Source organism: Spermophilus citellus (genome assembly GCF_964194105.1).
Source record: "Spermophilus citellus genome assembly, chromosome: 14".
Classification (NCBI taxonomy): domain Eukaryota; kingdom Metazoa; phylum Chordata; class Mammalia; order Rodentia; family Sciuridae; genus Spermophilus; species Spermophilus citellus.
The window spans coordinates 55934338-55948610 of record NC_138194.1 but is presented as its reverse complement, the minus strand read 5'-3'; the positions used below and the strand labels follow the sequence as shown (position 1 = coordinate 55948610).

Below are 14273 nucleotides of genomic sequence, written 5' to 3'. Positions count from 1 at the left end.
TATGCAGAACTCCCAGGGACTGTGTTTCATCAACATTTGGGAGTCAATGTTGAACAGAAGGAGCACCATGGTTCCCCCGGCTCTCTTCTTTGGTTTATCTTCAGGATGTTTTGCTAACTATGCACTTCCACAAGTAAAGTGCAGAGCTCCTGGGACCGAAGCTCATCAGGGAAAATCATCTGGTCCTCCTCTGTATTACCTCTTCTAGCAATGTGCTGGTTCCACATGGCCACGTCTTAGTTTTCCAGCTGCATACATAGAATATGAGTTTCAGTCAGTGTTTGACATTATCATTTTCCCCCAATAGCAAGCAGAAGTGAGTTCATGATAGTAACTCTTTTAATGTAATCTAAATAAATAAATTGTAGATTCACATTGCAAGTAAAAAAAAAGAAATCATGATTTAGACATTGGAATAAGCTAGTAATATTTTTCTTGGTTGAAGTAAAATTAATTTACAAAAGATTTAACTCCTATTGAGATTTGGGCCAGAATGACTATCACAGCAGTTTACTTGTTTTAACTTGTTTAGTTCTTAATATAACCTTCTGGGAAGGTAATACTATTATTCTGATTTACAGATGAGAAGACAGACACAAATAAATTAAATTGCCCAAGACCTCATAGCCAGCCAGTGTTGCTTGGCTTGACCCCAGTAATCCTGAATATTGAATAAGACTTTAAAATGTTTGTTTCTTATATATTTAAATTTTAGTTCATTAAGTACCCTTTTCCCCCTCAGGCCTCATTTTTTACTATTAAGATTCTCAAAAAAAAAAAAAAAAAAAAAAAAGAAAGAAAGAAAGAAATTGTAGGAATTTACTACTTTTTCTTTTGTAGACAGATATTAATGTTTAATAATAAGTATTTGAATACGGGAAATAGGTTTTTGGTTAAATTTTTTAAATTTCTTGCTCTGAAATTAATGTGAATAAAACAATGACTTTGAATTTCAATCATTTTTGTAATTATTTTGCTGCCATCTAGCGAACCATATGAATGTTTTTAAACATTTTGCTGTCATCTAGTGGCCGAAGTGAAAATAACTTATGCCTTCTCAGCTGCATTTTAAGAATTACCTACCTTAGGAACAGTTTCTTTCTTTCTTTCTTTCTTTTTTTAAATATATATATATATGGTTATAGATAGACACAATATCTTTATTTTGTTTATTTATTTTTATGTGATGCTGAGGATCAAACCCAGCGCCTCACATGTGCAAGGCAAGCGCTCTGCTACTGAGCCACAACTACAGCCCCTTAGGAGCAGTTTAAAAAAATCATTTGACTTGTATCTAACATTTTTAAAAGTCTGACATTAACTGTTCACAATCTTCTTTCTCAACTCTTCTCACTTATTCTTCCTCTGATAAATAATTCACTTTCTTTATGTTCTGGTAGCTTCTTTAATATCAAATAAGGCATTAGAAGAAAAATTAGAAACTAATTAATTTTCTACAGATATATAGTTAATGTGTTTTGGGGATGATATGTTGTTCTAGACCTATTTTATGTGTGTCAATTCTTATTTGGATAACCGACATAATTTTTCACATGTACCTTAGCTTGATTATTATTGATCCATTTCAATTGTATTTGTTTTATTATATAAATGGTTACCACCAGACACTAAAAGTTTCAGATTTGCATGTTCTAGGTAGAATACTTTCAATTCATTACCATAAATATTCACTGATTGTACATTTAAAAGCTTATATCAGATGTCCTGAATCATTATTTGCCTTTTCATAAATATATCCTATCTCCACATTAAAAGGGTAGGAATTGTAATTTATTTGTAACCTTAAAACCTAACAATATCCGACATTCAATAAATTCATGTTGATGCTTCCCTATTTGTAGGTTTTTAAGTGTATAATCATCTGCATTCACAATACTTAACCCAATTAGTTTCTGCCTTATTTTGAAATTTTAAGAAACCTCTGATGATGATACCCTGAGGAACAAAAGTTGGCAAATGCTGAAACTCTTTCACCACAGCAGTCCGTGGCTCTGCCCCTTTGTAAGATGTAAATGCCTGAAGTACAATTGTTTGGAGGTTTGTGCCCTATCAGGAAAAATGAACCACCCCCCTTGGAATAAAGACTCAAGTACATGTTCAATATTCCAATGGACGTTTATAATGTTGCTGCACTTTGAGGGAAAAGAGAAATTGAGAAGAAGTTTTAAGTTGGATGATAATTGTGGTCATTAGCAATCATTCATATTGTGGGAGAATATGTTCTACTGGAAATCTCCCACCCGAAGCTGAGCATTTCTAAGAATTTTCTAAGAAGACATAAGATAAGCAAAATCCAGTCTTAGTATTAATCATGTAGAGAACTGTGTGGTTCAAAGAGAAGAGTACTTTTCCTGGATTCCTCTATATTCATGACATCATTCATTCAAATACTTACTCCGTGATTATTAAGTGCCAGACACACTACTGAGCAATAAGGTCAATGTTGGTGTGCAAGACTCATCTCCATGCCCTAATGGAGCTTATGTTCTGACTCGTTTGATCCAGCATTTTCCCTCAAAACAACTCCAGGCTTGTCCAGCTGGTATATGGAATAAGACCTGTCTGTAGCTGGTATTAGTTTATGCATTTCTCTTCACATAGAGTGAATACAGTGCCCTGGCATTACTAAGTAAGTACCCTGAGAGAATGAGCTTGTGTGTTACCACTAATGATCAAAGCTCCACGCCTCCTAATTTCAAGGGATTTAATTAACACATCCACTTCATACTGACCAACCTGGTTTCACCTCACCCAAGTGGTATTCTATTAAATAATGGTAGCCTCACAGGACTCTGTCACATGACTTGACTTCCAGCAACTCAGGACTCTCCTGACCCAATACTGTCTTCATTCCTTCTAGTAATGAACTTATAGCTGCCATTTTCTCAAATAGTAAACATATTAACTCTGAAGTAATGAAAGATGATCAAAGTCACTAACAGCAAAAATAGACTTTATTTTGTGTTGGCTTTTTGCCTCTCTGACAAAATGCCTGAGAAAAAACAACTTAAAGGAGAAAAGATTTATTTTGGCTCACATTTTTAGAGGTTTAAGTTCATGGCCAGCTGGCTCTGTGATTTCTGGGCCTATTGTGAAGCAGTACACCATGGTGGAGGTGATGCAGTACATCATGGTGGAAGGGTATGAAAAAAAAAAAAAAAAACAACTGCTTACCTGATAGTATTTGGAGAGCCGTGAGAGGAAGGGGCCATGGGCAAGACATAGTTCCCAAGGGTATGTTCCCAAGGACTCTCCCTTCAACTCAGGCCCATTTCCTACCATTTCTACTACCTCTCAATAGGCCATTAAATTATGAATCCATCAATGGATTAATTTATTGATGAGGTCAAAGCCATCATTATCTAGTCACTTCCCAAAAGTTCACCTCTGAGCCTTGTTGCATTGGGTACCAAACTTTCAACACATGAGCCTTAGGGGAAAACCTCAGATCCAAATCATAACAGTGTCTGAAGATATTAAATGTTTAAAGGTCTAAATATCTGGACTTCTGCCGTGTCAGGCCAATGTCATTCCTAAGCTTTTTTTTTATAAAATAATGCCATAAGAGCTACATTCTGACTTGTTTGCCTGGCTATAGAATTCATTGCAGGGAACCCAGAATTTTAATCAATGTTGAGGCCTCTGGGAGCTATCTCACACTTTCCAGATATATAGTCAAACATTTCTTTTGTTGGCACTAATTCCCTTGGTCCCCACTTAAGGAATGTAACATTCAAATCCAGAACTTGAGTCCTTTATTGCTACACTTCAGTTACAGAAACAAACCCACAAAATTTGCCATTCTCCATTTTTGTCACTTATAATGCATTTTCTTTAAAACACACAGCAGCCAACTTTTGTGTCCATATCTTTATTGGTTTTGGTGATCAGTACAACTGCTTTTGCTTCAAGTGCTGTCATTTACTCCTTTGTGTTCTAGGAATCATTAATTCCAGCCTTGAATATGCTAGACATTAGAGATAGTTTTTGCTTTAATAGGCATGCAAAGATAAAAGTAATGAAATAAAAAATGAATGGCCCTGCTTCAGATAAAGAAAACCATATTTATGAAGAAGAAATTCAGATACCGAAAATTCAGATACCACATCAAAACTTCTAAAACTCCTAATGTGATTTCCTTTAATGGACTATCAAAACCAGATATCTAGATAGTAGCTAAAATTCAAAGAGTGATGGTCTTCTCTTTGGTATTATTTAAGAGGCAAAACACATTAGCAATTCAATTCTTGGTGCAACAAACATTCTGGCTTATGTTGGTTATTTAATCTTCATCTACCTCTCTTCCTACATATAGAATTACTCATTACTTCTGTAAGATGGACAACTCATAATACAAAAATAGGAAATCTGAGGTTCTGTGAAATTTAAGATGACAGAAAAATACTGCTTGAGCGCCATTTTTCTGTCTTTATTCTTCTTTTTTTGTTTCTTCTTCTTCTTGGAAACCTTACTAGAAATACTACTGTGATAGAAAAAAAAAGATGATTATAACAAAGGTCAAGTGTGAAATTCATGCTTTTGTATTAGATCTTGTCAAAAGTGACTTTGGTTTCTTGGTGACTGCATTTGTCACATTCCTTGCTCAGGTGTGAGGACAGGAAATACACTTGCGGTAAGGAGCACCAGAAGGAGGCAAGGAACCAAGCTCTCCAAAGGCAGGTTTCCTTTCCTGAAGAGGGCAAGACACAGCAGCTCACTTGAAGGAGGCTCTCACCACCCTGTTCTTGATAGGCTGCGGAGGGCGCCAGTTCCCCACAAGGGGCACAGGGGGCTCGTTCTCTGCACTGGCAAAGAGGCTGCGCAGTTTGGCCATCTGCAAGGGGCAGGGCAGATGGTTAGCAAGGCATTTGAACCAAGTGGGCAAAATAGAGTTAGAAATCACTGACTTTCTAAACAGGACAAGCAAACCCTAAATCATATCTCCAGCGCTCAGTCCAGAGCTAGTTAGCTACCAGTTCCTGAGTGATATAATTTTGTTTGTTTGTAAAGCCTTCCCCGCCCCCCATTTAATTCAAAATCACCAACCCTTTGGTCAAACCATTTCCTCCTGAATTCTGAAACAATTCTTTTAATTTGAGAGGTCAGTATGAAATACACATTTTATATAGAAAGGCATGACAATTTAACATAGGTGCAAACAATTATAAGCTTAATAGGCCTTCATTATGTAAGTTCATGAAATGGATTATTTTATTTTATTTTTTAATTATACATGGACACAATGTCTTTATTTTACTTTATGTGGTGCTGAGGATCAAACCCAGTGCCTCATGCATGCTAGGCAGGCACTCTACCTCTGAGCCATAACCCCAGCCCCCCAAAAAATCAATTATTTTAAAAGAGCAAAAAGAAACTAGAGTCATTTTCAATTTTGAGCTTTTTTTCATTAAAGGACCAGAAAACAGGAATATTATATTTTCACATTAAAATGTTTTTAGCTTTTCTTCTTAGAAAAATTTTATTCCTTTTTCAAAATATTTATACCAATGAGTAAGACCCTTCAATCTGAACTTTTGATAAAATTGTCAGTTTATGTATGTGAATCCGCACTGGCAGAAATATGAAAGTTACTGTTAACTGGGCAAGGGAGACAGTCGTGGACTGATGTAACTATTGTAGGAGTATTCATGTTCTCTGTGTTGTTCACTTGCTTAAACGTTTTCTTTCCATGTCTCTGAACACTTACTTTCTCCGAAATAGCTTTTCTTGAGTAAGTGGGGGGAGAGGTACCAAGGACTGAAACCAGGGCCTCATGCATGCCAGACAAGCAGTCTCCCCACTGAGTTACATCTCCAGCCCCTTGAAAACCTCCTTAACAAATGTTGCTAAGCTGTTCCTTGGATGAACAGAAAGACTAGAAGCCTGAGAAGAGAAGCCAAGAAATGTTGGAAGTAGACAGACCAAAGCTGGGCTTAGGATCCTGCACTTGGCTGTGTTTTCATGGGTAAATTACTTTACCTTTCCGAGACTCAACATATTTATCTGTAAAACTGGAGAAATAATATATACCTCACAAGAATGTCAAATCCTTTTTTATTCCCTTCTCCCTCCCTGGCCTCTCTTTGCCAACCCATTTTCTAACCTGTGCTCAGTATTTCAGGTACATTCAAATAAATGTAGACTCACTTATATTAATCTAAACCCTTAAGTGTTTTTAGAGCATAAACTTAGTCATTGTTTACTATCACAACTACTTTTAAACGATCTGCATCTATTCCGGTACTCTTGGTACTCCTGTGCCAAGCTGATTATAATTAACCAGGGCAAACTGTGAAATCTCTAGGAGCAGAGCTGTTCCTAAGTATCCATTCAATAGCCATATTTTTCCATGTAGCATCTGTCTTCTACTGGCAGCCAGTGTATAAATGCGGGAGCCCCAGAGGCGCTGTGATGGTCTTTTACCTGGTCGGAGCTCACGGTGATGGGCTCCTTCAGGAGCAGCCACACGATGCACTCCTCACAGGGAGGCGTGGTGAAGGAGCCGTGGTAGGTCCAGTAGTCCCGGCAGGCAGGGAACAGGCAGGACGGGTCAAAGTGCGTGAAGGGCGCCTCCTTGCCCTGGGAGAAGGTAAGGCACAGGCTCTGTGAATTGACGCACACACTGCCACACCCCAAAAGTCTCTCCATTGCATTTGTGCAAATAGATTTCAAGTTCAACAGAGATATTGGAACTTTTTACCAAGGCTCAGGGCTTTCAGAAATAGAGGGCAAAGGTTTGGGGAGCTGTAATATTGTAAAATATTACAATCATTGTAATATTTTATTCCTTATCATTTTAACCACTAGCAGAGCTATAATTCTACTGCTTCTTATGAGGGAAAACTCATACTGTATATAAAACATAACAGAAGTATTTCATATAGGTTGATGTTTTAGTTCTTGATGATAACAGGCTTGCATTTTAAGCGAATGCTATATTTCAGATTACTTACTTATTTTAGTGGTATAACTTAATAGCAGGTGGGGACTGGGGCTGTAGCTCAGTGGTAAAGCCCCTGCCTCACATGTGTGAGGTACTGGGTTTGATCCCCAGCACCATATAAAAAATAAACATACTGTGTGTTCATCTACAACTAAAAATATATTTTTTTTAAAAAAAGTTAATAGCAGTAAATTTGAATAGTCCCAAAGACAACTAAAATGTGTCTGCTAATTAGATGAGTCAACTGTTAGGATTGAAAATATATAGGGCAGCACCAGGATTTAAAAGACCAGCATGGCTTACATTGAGAATCTCTGAGATCCTGGGCATGTATGTGGGTGGGGAGGGAGAGAGCAAGGTGACCACTTCATTGCTCTGATTCTCACCCACTTCCTTGAACTATGTATTTGAAATGTGAAATTGCTCTAAAAACTATAAACCATACAAATACAATGGCATTTATTTTTATATGCAAATGAACATATCTATTGGACATAGCAACTGATTTTAGGTGAAAAAAAATACACTTGAGAGTGTAAAAGAAAAATCTGATGTACTCTGCCTTATGCTTTAGGAGGGAAATTATTTTCTCTTACCTTTGTCTTAATTTTGTCCAGTGCATCAAGTACAAGCTGGAATTCGCCTTTCTCCCGTCCTATCTAGAAGGAAAATTGAAATCCCACATGATGTTTCCCCCTCTCCATAATTTAAGATTGTCTTAAAAACTGATTTTGATCCATCATATGCAACTAGTGTTTATAACTCTGCCAGAATGTCTTGTACTAAGCAAAAACATGAGTTTATCCCCCCACCCCCAGATTTTAGAGGATACATTTTCTGATCTAAACTTAGACTTTAGGCCTCTGAAGTACAAAACCACAAAATTACATGTTGCTCTAGTTCTACACCCTTGACCTTCTCTGGAAAATTGTTCCATTTTCTTTCTTTCTTTCTTTCTTTCTTTCTTTCTTTCTTTCTTTCTTTCTTCTTTCTTTCTTTCTTCTTTCTTTCTTTCTTCTTTCTTTCTTTCTTTCTTTCTCTTTCTTTCTTCCTTTCTCTATCTTTCTTCTTTTTCTTTTCTTTTTTTTTACAGAGTTAGAGCTAGAGTGAACTTTATGTATCTGAAACTAAATCCATTGTCTTTCCTTTCAAGCCCACTTCAGCTCCTATTGTGTTGTGTTCCAGCCCTGAAAATGACCCAGTCAATTCAGAACATAAAGCAAATTAGGTCATTCAAAAAGAAAGACACCAGATTTTCACCTCTGGCTTAAAATCTAGATTGTGTTACAACCAAATTCATGTGTTAATGATACTAAGTCCTCTTTAAACCAAGGCTGGCTCAACAACACACACATTCCATGTGCTATCTTAGCTGGGGATCATGTGGGTGGTGGCCACCTTAAGCTGAGGGGATGTCCAGCCAGCTACTTGGCATCACAGAAGTTCCCAACATGGGCTTTTCTGATTTCCAGTGCAGTTGAAACAGAGTAGTGAAAAGAATAATGAGCACATGCCACCCTCACCCTCCTCACCACCATAATAAGGTCCCTTGAGTTTTTAATCCCAACTCTCCACACACAAACATCTTAAGAAAATTTAGAAGTACTGGGTATTGGAGTTTGGAAAAAGAAACACTTTTAGCAAAAAAAAAAAAAATACTCTGAGTTTATTTTAGCAAAAATGTCTGGATTACTTGAGTGAGTAATGATCAGTATGTGGAGGAAGGGAAAGATACAAATACACCCCTCAGACATCAGGAAGGAATGGAAATCATAGTATCCTCATCACTGATAAGGGACTACATTTTTAAAATTAAAAAAATATGGTTGATTTTTACCTTACCTTCAGAAAAATGCCAACCACAGCAATTCCATCAGGCTGCTTCAGAGCTTCTCCAAAAGTGTTATACTTTGGATTCCAGTGAACCAAGTGAAGCTGAAACCATAAAATACAGGTTATGAGGTAAATCCCTGGAATAAGAAAACGAGTAAAAAAAAAACATTTGCAATAAATCAAAAACAGGTGCATTCTAAGGATTGTTGCTTCACATTCTCATAGAAGTTGATAAAATTCTAAATAATAGCATGCAATACTTTGGTGAAATTGTTAATGGTTCAAATAAAATGTGTTTGAAATTCCCTACTTCCTTATAGCCAGGGCCCTAGAACCTAGTGGCAACCTTATCTTAATTTAGAACATGTGCACCCATTAAGTTAATCAGGTTTTCCATATTGAGTTACTTAGCATGGCAAAAAAAATGTGTATATAATAGTTTATGGCAGTTAAAATATTTTATTAAAGATCAAAAGTATAGTAATAATCCCATAGGTAAATGTCAAACCCAAGGGCTTTCCCACATCTGTAAATAATAGCCTAAACTTTCCCCATTTTTGGAGAAGATGTCTAATGGCAAAGCATTCTAAATAATTACTCTTGGCACTGGCTCTTAAAATTGGCTACAGAGAAATGGACTGATCATAATGAAGTACTTTGGGTTTCTAAGAGTTTAATTTAGAAAACAATTGTGCTGCCTAATGATAGGCAGCTAGGAGAATGTTCCCACATGCCTCCAGTTCCTACCTCAGCCACTATGTTGACCAGAGGTTGCCCTTGGAAAGACTGAAGTGGGAAAAATGAATAGATCCTCATCTTTAGGGCAATGGCCACTACTTACTGGCTTGACTTTACAAAGAGATCATAGAGGTAGCTTCTCTTATTCTCTTTGTAGTGTAATGTCTTGATCTGAGCTGTAAGTCATGATTTTTTTTTAATGGGCTGAGACAAAGAGTAGTATTTGTTTATATTAAATTATATATATATATATATATATATATATATATACATACACATATATACACACACACACATATATATGGGTTACATAATGCATACATTTATATGCACACCTTCATTAAAAATTAGCATTAGTCAAAATTATTAACTGCAAATTTTAAAACATTATATTCTTATATAAGAGACAGCATAGAGCACGAGGGAAGATGATGAACTCTGAAGCCAATCTGCATAAAGAAAAGCACCAGGTCTAGCACTCATCAACTATGTACCTGTTATGTTACTTTTCTGTGCCTCCATTGCTTTACCTGTAACCTACTGCCTAGGGCTGCTGAGAGGATTAAATGAGTCCATCATGTACATACTTAATATATACTAGCTATCCTTATAGTTCTAGTTCCATTCAGGACCCTGGCATTTTTTTATGTTAAGCAGCTGATTTCTTAATAGAACCTTGGAAGTCTTCATGTTTAACACTAACCCACGAACACCCCTTTTTACTGTCTAGCCTAGAATGTTTGGCAGCTCCAGTGTACGCTGACACTACAACTCTTTTCACTACAGGCTTGAAGCAAAAACAATGGGTATTGTTTAATTGCTGCACTTGTTCTTTTTAATCTCTGAGTTTTCGATGTGGGAGACCTAGAGTAGATTCTGGCCGTTCCTCCTACCTCTGCTGCATACTTGACACCATCCACCGTGTGCTCAGAGCCGTGGTCATCGGAGGAGCCCCAGTGAAGGTGAAACTGGCGAAGTCGGTAGGGCCCAGGAAGAGGACCGCCTCTCAGCACTGTGATTTGGATAAGCAAGGTCAGCAGTAATTCACATTTCCTGCAGAGAGCCCTACTTTACACAGGTACTCTTACCAGCAAAACTTGATGGGCAAGAGGTGGTCAGTCTACTGGGCAGATGGAGCCATTTGCAAGCACACCAATCTCCTCACCAAATGAAGTCTTGAGACACATCAAAATAAGGTGCTTTCTTTTCTGTCCTTCTTGTTTTGTTTGCTTGTTTTATTATTTTTAAAATGTGACTTGAACATTTTTTTTAGTTGCTCAAAACATTACATTGATCTTGACATATCATATATCATACATTTGTTTCAAATGGGGTATGAATTCTTATTATTCTCACGTGTACAGATTGCAGGATCACATTTGATTTGAACATTTAGAAAAATAAAATTAAAATAACAGATGGACAATAAGAATGTGTATACCCAAAGAACAGGTCAGTGATGTGGTGTGTAGGAAGAACTTGACAGTTGATAGACTTAAGTTCCAATCCTAGTTCTACCCCATGAGAGCTGTGTGACTTCAGACAAGTTGCTAAATTTCTCTGAATCATTTTTGCATCTCTGAGAAGGTGATAATAATTCCACACTTTCAGAGCTGCTGTGAAGATTAACTGAGATTAAACACCTTAATGGTGTTCATCACAATGCCTGCATGGTGATTAGTGCACATACATGAATTCCTCCTCCATGTCTTGCTTTCGACTACACTTTTTTTTTTTTTTTTTTTTTTTAGGAATACAAGCAAGAACTTTCACCCACATCTAATTTAGACTCTGTCTACTCAAATCAGATGAAATTGAAAATTCATAAATTTCCCAGGAAATCAATCACTGTGGACTGCTACACTTGGTAATTCTTGGTAGCAATAATTTCGGTTTCTTGAATGAATGTCTCAATTCATTCAGCTTAGGGAAGAGTTTAGAGGTTCAAATATCTTCCAGAGGACATTGGAAACTATGCAGAAACATTAAAATCAAGATCTAGCCACATAAGCTATCAAAATAGAATTCAGAGGGAAGCTATTTAGGAAATGACTGGCCACTCTAAGTGGGACAAAGATGTAAAACAATAATGCTAGGCCTGTTTGAGCTTGGTCATGAAGGAAGAAAGTGGTTTGAGGTGTTGTATTTTTTCTATCCAATTGCTTGAAATAGTTACTATCTGGACATATGAGTCCAATTTATTAAATAAATTACATGAAATTTCAAATATTCAACTTTTGACTGCTTAAAAAATGGCATTTTTCATGTGGTTCAACCTAATGAAAACTGTCTAATTTCATTGCTTTTCCTTCAAAATGGATCTTGTCTTCAATGGTGAGAAAGGAGAGAGAGCAACATGAAATTATTGTTTAAGAAAAAGTAAACTTCTATTATATTACTTACTTGGAACCTTCTGGTAGGCAGAAATTCTGACTCTTCTTTTTTACATCACTAAGAACATTCATGTATGTATATAAATAAGGATAATTTTAAGTTTATTAGAAATGTGGTTATAAGAAAGTGTGTTATACACATCAGGCATAAATTATTAAATAAAAAGTGTTGCTTACCTCATTTATGGTAAAATAAGACATTTCTAATTGTACTTTTATTTCATTGATTTGTTTTCTAGGGTAGGTTAAACTTTAAAAGAGAAATGATAAATACTCAAGAAAAAGAAGATCAGATACTACAAAATACACTCACTAGAAGGATAAATCAAATGAACCCCACTGAAGCCCTGAAGCCCAGTCATTTCGACCCATATGAAGGCCTCTTCTCTCCCCTGGATTGGCCTCCTCTGGGCACCAGGGGAAGAAAATTCATGTTTCTTTATTGTATTTCTTGCTTTGTAGAAGGGAATCTCTGTCAAACGGGGGAGTGGGAGCCTTGCACTCCTTGCACTGTGGTCAAAAAGCACAAGAACCCTCGGCTATTGGCCATCGGAGTTGGAATACTAACTTGGATTCTTTGCCATCGCTGTCCTATCAAGCTCCCATTTCAGGAAAGCATTGCCAACTCTTAGCTTGGGCATGGGGCCATTTTGCAACAACAAAGTATCAGAATTAGAGGGTGAGACATTCCTCTTCATTGCATAAATATAATTCTTCACAACTAAAGCAAAGTTGAATGTCACGTCATCTCCATTTTCAGGGATGAAGGGCTCCCTCTTCCTACTAATTCTGTTACCATGTCATAACTCACATTTGCCAGAACAAACAATGAAAACATCCAAGTGCCCCTATCTAAGTGCTATACTTACTTGACCTATCATAAGTGTCATCAAACACAACTCTGCAGGTCTTCCCATTGTTCAGGATGGTTTTGGCAGAGCCAGGATCATAAGATGCTGACCAAGGCAGCAGAGAAGGGTCATGCTTGATGTCTTTAGTATGCAGCTCAATGGGCGACTGGTTGTCACCCTTGGCAATTGGGTAAAGTTCGTGCCAGTGATCAGGACCTAGGAAACAAGAGTTGAGATTTATTTATTTGGTGGTACAACCCAATAACTAAGGCCTCTTTCAAATTGACGAAGCCAACAAAATACTCAGATGCTAGATAATGATTACAAAAGATCTGGGGTTCGAATTGAGCAATATAAGACTTAGTATTTAAGATCTATTCATAGTTTTGCTAATAGTATACTTGGAGGCTATATTTAATTCTGTGTATTCCTGCTGCTGTCTCAGGAAGATAGTCTGAAAAACTTACTTTTAAAATAGACTTAATTCATTGATCACATAAAGTTTTTGCATCGCTGTGATTTTCAGAACACAAAGGTATCCTTTTCCCACGGGTTAGATAGAAGGGGTAGGTGGAGCAGAAATTCTTATCTCAACACTAGCCTGGGAGATATTATGTGTGTGCTGGGTCTGGGACTAAGGGACAATCAGATCTGCACCTGGGGCGCTCTGACTTCTCAGTCAGAAGCAACATCATTTAGGCAAGTTAGGAACTCTGAGCATCAGTTTCATCCAAGGAAAACACCAAGTCGATATAAAGGAGAACTAAATGAGATAAAGGCAAAAAGACCAGCAGCATTTGGCACTTGAAAAATTGCTCAGTAATTGTTAGTTTTTACCCCCACTCCAGGCCTGCATTTTCCAGAGCACTCCCTAGAATCGCCTACATTCTGTGCAATGCCAGGATATACTCTGGTAGCATCCTGGACCAGGGGCTGCAGCTGCCGGCACTCACCATTGTGGCTGGCGTAGCCCCACTCCTTGGCCATGGTCGTCTTTGTGGGAGCTGGATGGATTCTGTCTTCTCTCTCCGGGTGCGTCGTGCAGAGCCCTTGTAAGTCCTCGCCTTTTATATAGGTCCCCAGCACACTGCATGGCCTTATTAGGTCAGCGAAGGTGGGGCAGGGGGCTAAACTGGATTGGGGTAGTATTTGGAAGGCGGGGTGGGGGAAGCCAATGAATTACAAGAGTTGCACAGCTGTCGGGGACCAGTGGGGTGGATGGAGGGGGGCGGAGTGGGTGAGGTCCCCACTCCCCGCCCTCGCCCAGGAACCCTGGCTCGCGGCCCTTGCATCTCTCTTTCTGGGTGTCCTAAAGCTGCAGGGCTTTCCAAGCGGCGCCGACGTGCAGAAATGCGGGTGGCTTTCGACTGGTCCTCCCTCCCCCTCTCCTTCCTTGCTTTTGGAGAGTCGGAGTGGTGCCGAGAATGCAGTGCAGTCGCTGTGCTTAGCCGTGAACTGAAATCTGCATCCCGGCAGCTTGTGCTGCCTGACTTA

The 14273-nt window shown here is 38.0% G+C and overlaps 1 protein-coding gene across 1 annotated transcript; it reads right to left on the bottom strand.

The window, feature by feature from the left end:
* Positions 1-3759: 3759 nt before the first annotated feature.
* Positions 3760-13889, bottom strand: CA3 (carbonic anhydrase 3). Its single transcript, XM_081265804.1, has 7 exons — positions 13733-13889; positions 12798-12995; positions 10429-10547; positions 8807-8899; positions 7561-7623; positions 6445-6600; positions 3760-4855 (listed from the first exon to the last, which is right to left on the bottom strand). Exons 1-7 carry the CDS (start codon positions 13764-13766, stop codon positions 4736-4738), a joined length of 783 nt encoding a protein of 260 aa, XP_081121930.1. The 5' UTR covers positions 13767-13889; the 3' UTR covers positions 3760-4735.
* Positions 13890-14273: the final 384 nt, after the last annotated feature.

Coding starts and splice junctions, on each gene's coding strand:
- CA3 (XM_081265804.1), bottom strand. CDS start 13,766: ATGGCCAAGGAGTGGGGCTACGCCAGCCACAATG. Junction 10,548..12,797: donor TGACACTTATGATAGGTCAA/GTAAGTATAGCA, acceptor TCCAAATCACAG/TGCTGAGAGGCGGTCCTCTT. Junction 7,624..8,806: donor TGGTTGGCATTTTTCTGAAG/GTAAGGTAAAAA, acceptor TTTTCCTTCTAG/ATAGGACGGGAGAAAGGCGA.